This window comes from Malurus melanocephalus, unplaced genomic scaffold (assembly GCF_030028575.1).
Source record: "Malurus melanocephalus ecotype Western Australia unplaced genomic scaffold, MMel_1.1 scaffold_1426, whole genome shotgun sequence".
Taxonomy (NCBI): domain Eukaryota; kingdom Metazoa; phylum Chordata; class Aves; order Passeriformes; family Maluridae; genus Malurus; species Malurus melanocephalus.
In genome coordinates, this window is record NW_026624658.1 from 26,075 (window position 1) to 34,584 (window position 8,510).

The following is an 8,510-nucleotide window of genomic DNA, read 5'->3' on the forward strand; positions in this document are numbered from 1 at the left end:
GCACAGGGTCACAGCTGTGCCATCCCTGGATCCCGCACAGGGTCACGGCTGTGCCATCCCTGGATCCCGCACAGGATCACAGCTGTGCCATCCCTGGATCCCGCACAGGGTCACAGCTGTGCCACCCCTGGATCCCGCACAGGGTCACAGCTGTGCCATCCCCGCATCCAGCACAGGGTCCCAGCCTGGGGCCATGCAGCTCTGGCAGCTCAGATCCAGCCCCTCAATTGCAGCGCGTGGCCCAGCTCTCAGCAAAGCCACCGCCTCCTCCTGGGGCCAAATGTGTCCCCGACTTCTGGCCGCCCATTTCCTTTCATCCCAGCAATTCCCATCCCTTTGCAGAGCTCATTTCTCTGCAGCATTTCACCCTGCAGACATTTCCAGCAGGAATCTCCGGTGCCCTGGGGATGGACGGGCACAGCTCCAGCTCCACATCTGCAGGGGCTGCTCCCATTTCCCCCACTGCTGCTCGAAGCTGGGATCCGAGGCCTCTGCGAGATGTATTTACATCCTCACAGGGTTTCATTGTAAGAACTTCCCTGAAAACTCCTGAACTTCCACCYTGGCACTTTTCAGCTCAGGGAAGGCACTGCAGAGCTCTTCCAAGATGCAAAGTTTGACTCCAAAGCCTCCATATCCCGGGGATTTGCTGCTGGAAGCTGGAGTTGGCTACAGAAAGAGGAGCTGGGGCAATTGGGGTGCTCAGGAGGCTCCACAGCTCGGGCTGGAGGGGAGAGGAGGGGAGGGGTGTCCTGAGCCCCGATTCTCTCCGAAATCCTCCCCATTCCCTGTGCCCTGACAGCCCGAGCGGCTCCTGGGGGGTCTGGGGTCTCCCCTCTGGCGGGGTCCCCACGTGGGGATGCTCCTCAGCCGTGGTGCTTTGCTCCCACCCGCGTTATCCTGGGACTCCATCGCGATTCTGCTCCTGATCACTCCCTGGGAGGCTCCAAACTCGGGCACAGGAGAAGGGGAGCCCGGCTGGAAAGAGATTTTCCAAGGAACTTCATTATAAARTCAGGCAGCTGCCTCTCATTGCAAAACCCTTTTGATGCTGCTGGCACAGAAAGATGGATCGGGGAGGGTTTTCCAAGSGGCTGAGAGGGGCTTTGGGATCAGGATCCATCCAGGGGGGATTCAGCAGGAGGGATGAGCTCTGGGTGRTGGGGCAGGACACAGACACGGGGATGGGATGGCCGAGGCGCTGCAGATCCTTCTGGAATGGGCTGGGGCGCTCTCTGGGGCTGCTCGGGGGGCACAGAGGGGCTGCTGGTCCGGAGAAAACATCGGGGAAGAGCTGAACCCCCGGCCGGGCCGCTCGTTCCCGTCCATGGCCGGGCCATCATCCCGGAGCGCCGCCGGCACCGGGCACGGCACCGGGCCCGCACAGCTCAGCCAGGGCCAGCCCGGCCTTGATGCGTTTGTTTTGTTGGCAATTAAGGAATAATCGTCATCTCAGGGTGAAACGCGGGCGGATCCTGCCTCCCGGGGCTGGCACGGGGGTGGCACAGCCTTTCGGGGATTCGGGGTGGGACGGGGCCAAGGCGGCCCGGGATGCCSTGACCCCACCTGCCCCAGGGATTTGGGGTTGGCAGAACCCCGGGGCTGCCGCTTTGTCCCACTGGAAATGACCGAGGTGGAGCCGGAACGCGGCCCGGGGTGTGGGGAGGAGGAGCAGGGACCCCCCTGCCGGGGCACGGGAAGGGCAGGGGTAGGGGTCTGGTTGGGGTTGGGGTTGGGGTTTTAGGGAGGGTGGATGGGGCAYTGGGGGAACCTCCCGACCCGAGCTGAGCCCCCGGGGCCTTGGGGATGGTCAGTGGGGTGACCGGGACAAAATGGCTGCAGAGCTGCGGGACTGGGGCAGTGGGTGAAAGTCTCTTCAGCCCGGAGCTGAGGACACTCGGGGACTCCGTCACCCGCGTGGGACCGGCTCCGTCCCACTCGGCATTAAGCAGGGCGTGTGCCACCTCCCTGAGCAAGCAGCAGGGACCCAGCCCTTGTCCCGGAGCCACCAACGTCACCCGCGCCGCCCGGGACAGCAGCAGTGCCGGGCTGGGGGCGTTCCGGGTCCCGATCCCACGGCAGCGCCGGCACCGCCACCGCGCTCACGTCAGGGCTGTCACCGTGTCCCGGGCTGTCCCAGGCTGTCCCGGGCTGTCCCGGGCTGTCCCTGTCCCCGTGTCCCCGGCAGCTGTCACCGTGCGTGCCCTGCCTGCTCTGCGCGCCCCGGCCATCGCTGCGCCCCGCACACGCGGAGCTGTCCCCACGCCGGCACAAACTGTCCCCCGGCAGATTCCAGCTGTCCCCAGGCTGTCCCCTGCTGTCCCCAGGCATTTCCCTGCCGTCCCCAGGCACAGAAGCCGCCATCTCCAGGCGAACACCGCCAGCTGTCCCATGCACATCTGCTGCTGTCCCCGCACTCCCGTCACTGTCCCCACGCCCTCGTCGCTGTCCCCACGCACATGCTCCCGTCCACGTGCCCGCTGTGGGTTTAGGAGGTGGAGTCCTCCTCTCGGCCAAAGAGTGTCCAAATCCTCCCTCGGCAAACACAGCTCTGGACACCTCCCAGTCCCTGTCTGAGTGTTCGCTGTCCAGCCCTGCTCGCTGTCACTCAGCCCATCCCAAAGGTGCCACCACTGCTCGCTGTCCCCAGGCCCTCCCTGCTGGCACCCGTGTCCCTGGGGCTGTGCCAGCCCTGGTGGCAGCAGCTGTCCGARGAGGTGCCACTCTCTGCTGTCACTCTCTGATCTCAGCCTGGGGTCCCTGTGTCACCACCCCCAGCCTCAGCCACATCCCATCCTGGAAGGGATGATGAGCGATGCAGCCCAAGAGGGGCCACCCAGGAGGCCCTGAGATGAAAGGGAGCGCAGGGTGTCATTAGTGCAGGTGACACAGCGCTGGGGAATGGCACCTGTCACCTCCCCTGGCTGCTGCAAAATGCTGCCCGGGGAGTGGGGGGACAGGGACAGGGCACCTGCAGGCTGTGGGGACAGGGACAGGGACAGGGACAGGGCACCCGCAGGCTGTGGGGACAGGGACAGGGACAGGGACAGGGCACCTGCAGGCTGTGGGGACAGGGACAGGGCACAAATATGGCCTCAGCACCGAGGTGGCTGCCCTCAAACCTCCCCTGGGGTGTCCCTGGCTGGGGACATCCCTGTCCCCTGGCAGCATGACCTGTGTGTCCCCAGGCTYGGTGGCTTCCCGGTGACACTGTTTTTCCTGGCATGACTTGCACCCTCACAGCAGTGGCAGGGGTGACCCATTGGTGCCACCAATTTGGGCCTGGCAGGGAGCRCAGCCACTCCCTTCCTTTGGGCTTTTGGGCCCCGGGTGACACCTGAGCACGGCTGGGGGTGGTGGCAGCTCTGTCCCTGTCCCTCTCTGGGCCGGCTGCTCCGCCTGGGAAAGCCGGGAGCTCTGCTTTGGGGGATGCTCACTGGAGTCGGTGACTTGGGGAGCAATTTCATGGCCTTTTGAGGGCTCTCGGTCCTTGCTGGGGCCATTCACACCACTCGTGCCACCTGCTGCACCCCAGGCTTCGTGCCAGCCCACAGAGGGAAACTGAGGCACGGGAAAGGCCATCATCTCCGGGCTGGGGCTGTTCCTGGCAGCTCTGAACACTCACGGTGGGGCTGTGGAGGGGGCAGGAACAGCCTGGCACCCGTGSCAAGGTCATCCTGCTCAGGGTCCCTTTTCTCCCATCCTTGGGGCCACCACCAAGGTCCAAACGTGCTTTGGGAGGGCGAGGAGGGATGTGGGACACGGAGGGGGCACGGAGGGGGCTCACAGTGACAAAAGTCATCCCTGCCAGGACGGTGGGGAGGGGACACACCGGGTCCATCCACCCTGGCCCCAGCACCGCGTGTGCTTYGGCGCTGCCTCAGAGGGGACAGCCCAGCCCTGCGGGGATCATTAGTCCTCCCTCATTAAAAAAGTTACTCACCCTTTAAGACAGAARCAAGAATATCCTGGAAATGCCTGGGTTTGGGGAGCTCTTGCCAAAGGAATGACTGCAGTCAGGCTGCCCGTGACGCCGCWCAGCACGTGGGCAGTGAGTGACCCGGGCAGTGCCCGTGGCGGCCGCGCTCCTGCTGCTCCCTCCGTGCCAGGACGGGCCGTGCCCGGCACCTCTCGGGATGGAAAACCACTGATCTCCCCGGCGAGGAGGGAGCCACGGCCTGGCTTTGCCTGCTGCTGCCACCCTCTCCTGTCCTGGTGTCCCCCTGCCCTGGGGACAAACTACCCCAGACCCCGTGGGGCACAAGGGTGGCACCCACCAAACTGGCACCACCGTGCGCCCCGTGGCATCATCTGCCCCACATCCTTGGCCACCTCATCCTGCCCAGGGCCCCCTCAGCGTGGGGTGACCCAGCCAAACGTCRCCCCAGGCCGGGGGGACTGTGTTCAGGTATTTTGGGCAGTGAGCAGGGCGGGCACTGACTCTGCCGGGTGCTCGGGAGCTGAGTCACAGCTCCGGTCAGGGATTTCATCTGCAGCCCCATTTCATCCGGCTCGGGGATTTCATCAGCAGCCCCATGGCAATCCTGGAGCGAGGGGCTCCGGCTGCCCCGGGCACCCACCGAGGGCAGGGCAGGGGAGGGGAGGGCAGGGAGGGGCCGGGGATCCATCCCTCTGGACAAAGAACCTCCTCTCTCCAGTGAGACCCTCCCAGCACACCCTCACCGGTGCGGCTCCAGGGAGGGATTTGGGAGCCCGGGCTCTGTTGGGCTCTGCCTTTGCCAAAGCTGGGAATACCTTGAAATGCCCCCTGGGATGGGGCTCCAGGGTCACAGCAGGAAGGTGAGGGGCAAACCCTCCCTCTGGGACACCGCAACGGTGTGGCAGCAGTAGGAGCCCGAAGAGCTGGAAAAACCCCCACTAAAAATTAACATTAATTTATTAGAATATTTATGATAAAAACCAAGAATCTCTTTACATGTGGGTTTGGTTTTTTTTTCTCCTTTTTATACAAGAGAATTTCCATTGCTTTTTTTCCTCCTGGAGACAGAGCAGGGCAGCAGGCAGGCACAGGCAGCGACGTGGGCGCTGGCCCCGGTGACAGAGCCCGTGGAGCTGGGGGTCCCAGCGGGCGTGGAGCGGGTGGGATGTGGAACTGGTGCCCACCAAGGCAGCGGGGCAGAGCGTGGCAAGGCACAGCACAGGGAGGGGACAGTGGCCAGGGCTCCCTGGGGAGGGGGTGGTGACCACCCAGTGCCACCCACGGCAAAGGTGGCACGTGGAGGGAGCTGGCACGGGGGACAAGGTGACAGACACAGGACACCCCTGAGCCCGGGGAGGGCTGCACGTCACCCAAACACCCAGAGATCCCTCCTGAGCCTGGGGAACGATGCACCCAGCACCCCCAGCTGTCCCCTTCCTGCCAWCCTTGCAGATCCAACGTGTCCCCACACAGGGAGAAGCAGCCCTTGGCTTTCCCCCAGCTCCTCCTGGCCACAGGGAGACAGAGAATCCCCCTGGCACACCCCGGGCCCATCTTTGGTTAAGGAGCAGTCGCTGCCGTGCTGGCACACGGCGAGGGGCCGAGGCTGGCAGAGGGTCCCCACGGGGACAGTGACAGCAGTTCCAGGAGGATGGAGAGGCTGCTCAAAGCCAGGGGGTCCCAGCTCCCCCCTTGCATGGCTCTAGAATATTTATTTGAAAAGACCTGGCATGAAATGTGGGGCCAGGAGGGAGGTGTTGGGCACAGCTGGTCCCGTGGGGAAGGTGCCAAGGCGAGGGAGGGCCGAGGTCCCTGGGAGGGTGCAGGGGAGTGTGGCAGCCCCGGTGACAGCTCCTGCTGTCCCATCTCTCCGGGACAGGGGCAGGGAAGCACAGGAAAGCAGGGGACGGGGGAGCTGTGCCGTGGGGAGCTCTGTGGACACCCCTGTCAGAGCCAGCCGCAGGTCCTGAGTGGGTGGGCACCTCCGGGAGAGCCCCGCGGGGGCTGTGAGGCACCTGCAAATCCCARTCCCGGGCGGAAAACTGTCCATCGCCCCCAGGCCACACCGCCTGAGGAGCCCGGGGCATCCCGGGGCTCCTTTCCTGCTCGGTGGGGCCAGCCCAGGGCTCGCTGGGCAGAGCTGTCCTGGCGATCCCAGTCCATCCAGGACAGTCTCCCCTTCCCAAACCCGTGTGTAGTGACAGGAAATCAAAAAGGAGAGCAAAGAAAGAACGAATGAAGAGAGAGAGAAACGATTTGGAGGCTTTGTGGCAGCAGCTACTGGCCCTTGGGGATGAAGGGCTCGCCCTCCTCGGGCTCGGGCTGCGGGCCGGGGTCGCTCAGGCACCGCAGCATGCGCTGGCTGCTGGGGCTGTCGCTGGGGCCCGGGGTGAAGACATCGTCAGTCCCCGGGGAGGAAGGCTCCCTCACCTGCATCACCAGCCCCTCGCCATCCTCCTCCTCCTCGGGCGAGGGCGGGAGGCCGCTGCAGCCCTTGGGCTCCTCCTGACTCAGCTCCACGGAGTCGGGGGACTGCGGCGAGGCCGGGTCGATGGTGATGATGGGCAGGTTCTCCACGTCCTCCTTGGGTTCGTAGGCCAGCGGGTCTGGGGGGGCAGGGAGGGGTCAGGCAGGGACGGGGGGACTCGGGAACCCCTCGGTGATGCACCCCAGATGTTTGTTTGGGCCGGGGCGGCTGGGCTGTGTCGCTGATTTCCAGCGGCGCTGTGTAATTCCGTTTCCCGGTTTTCCCGTCCCAGCGCAGCTCCAGGGAAGGGGGAAGCCGCCCTCTGCTGATGGAGCGCCGGCTGCGCACCCGGCACAGCCCGACCGCACCGGCCGGAGCAGCAGGGGACAGGGACAGCGGGAGCCGAGCAACGCAAACACAGCGTAAACTGGAAAAACTGGGAATCCAGTGGGAACAGCTCTTGGGGCTCAGCCCGGTCCCCTCCCCTGTGCAGGGCTGGGAGAGGCACGGACAGAGACACGGCCATGAGGATGGAGTGAGCTGAGCTCCGGAGAGACTGCCCAGCCCCACTGCCCCGTGGAACTGTGCTGGGAGGAGAGCTGGGTGCTCCTGCTCGGACCAGCAGCACCGTGGGGCCTGGCTGGGAGGCTCTGGGATGGGGATGGGGAGCTGAGGAGGAGCAGGACAGCACAACCCCCCTACCTGAGCCGATGCGAGCCCGGGACATGGTGGGCGAGTCCACCCTGTGTGCCGGCACCGTCAGGAAGCTGCTCATCTGCAACGGGACAAGGCACTGTCACCAGCAGGGCCAGGGCACGGGGGATGGCAGGGTATGGCCCGCAGGGATAGCAGGGACCAGCAGTGGGATGTGGAGAACACGGATCCTCCCAGGCACGCTCCAGGGACTCGCTCAGAGCCTGGGGCAGTCACAGGAGCCCCACCATTTGGGGTTYCCCTGTGCCATCCCACCCTCAGCCCCCTCCCTGTGCCCTTCCAGACTGTGAAGCCCCCGTGGCCCCCATCCTGCCCAGCCCTGGCAGGGGCTCTGGTCTCCCCCACACCTTCTGCTCCATCTCCCGGGCCCTCTGCCTCCGCAGCAGCATCTGGTTCCACGCTTCCTCGTAGGGGTCRGCCACCAGCGTGTGCCGGTTGTAGGATCGCAACTGAAAGGAGATCCCAAGAAAAGGAGATGGGTTAAAATCCCACAAGGAAAGGGAAAGGAAGGTGACATCCCTGTTTTCCCCAGAGATGGATCAAACAGCCACCAGTGGGCAGAGCAGGCCCAGGCAGGCTCAARGCTCATCCTTGTGAGCCACCACACCGTGCCTGGCCCTGACTCACCTCGGCCCAGCAAGGCTTTAAAGGCTGGGCTCAGCCAGGACCCGCTCAGCCTCCCCTCAGACTGTCCAGGGGGACAAGGGGGAAAGGCTGCTCACACTGTCCAGGGGGACAAGGGGGAAAGACTGCTCACACAGTTCAGGGGGACAAGGGGGAAAGACTGCTCACACTGTCCAGGGGGAAAAACCTCCCGGGCAAGGAGAGTCAGGCCAGGAGCACAAGGGATGAAGGGCCCAGCTGAGCTTCTGGGGKACAGTGGCCCTGCCACTCCCAGTGAGGCACAAGGGACACGTGCAGTGTAGGGGATGCCTCACCCTCTGCCTGGTTTTCTGCAGGTTATTGCGGAGGATTTTGCGGATCTCCTCCTCCTTGTCCTTGGACAGGGCCGGCAGGACGCGCTCCACAGGGAGGCTCTTGGGGTGGATGTTCCTGCACAGACAGACAGACGGGGTTCAGAGCCACACCACAACRGGCACACAGCACCCATTGTGACCCACAGGCCACTTGCCCTGTGAGCACCAGCAGGGAGCACTCAGGGTGCCACGGGAGGTGCCAGGGCTGGAACTCACTGGATGGAGACGGTGGAGACGGCYGAGGGGATCTTGCCGATGCCACCGCTCTCCACCAGCTCGATGGCCTGCTTCATCTCCATCTTGTGGTAGAAGGCGATGAGCTGGGGCTCCTTGGAGCGCTCCCCCGCGATCAGGCACTTCTTCACGTACTTCTTGTTGAAGCGGTTCAGCCTTCCCGGCAGTGGGGGAGAGG

The 8,510-nt window shown here is 64.6% G+C and overlaps 1 protein-coding gene across 1 annotated transcript in view; it reads right to left on the reverse strand.

The window, feature by feature from the left end:
* Positions 1-4,879: 4,879 nt before the first annotated feature.
* SLC9A1 (solute carrier family 9 member A1) overlaps positions 4,880-8,510 on the reverse strand; it is a gene marked incomplete at its 5' end in the record, with an annotated part of 6,582 nt that continues 2,951 nt past the window's right edge. The window contains 5 exons of the mRNA XM_057387898.1: positions 4,880-6,546; positions 7,110-7,182; positions 7,469-7,570; positions 8,060-8,174; positions 8,315-8,488. Coding sequence (XP_057243881.1) covers positions 6,218-6,546; positions 7,110-7,182; positions 7,469-7,570; positions 8,060-8,174; positions 8,315-8,488 — 793 coding nt within the window. The remainder of the gene's footprint in view (positions 6,547-7,109; positions 7,183-7,468; positions 7,571-8,059; positions 8,175-8,314; positions 8,489-8,510) is intronic.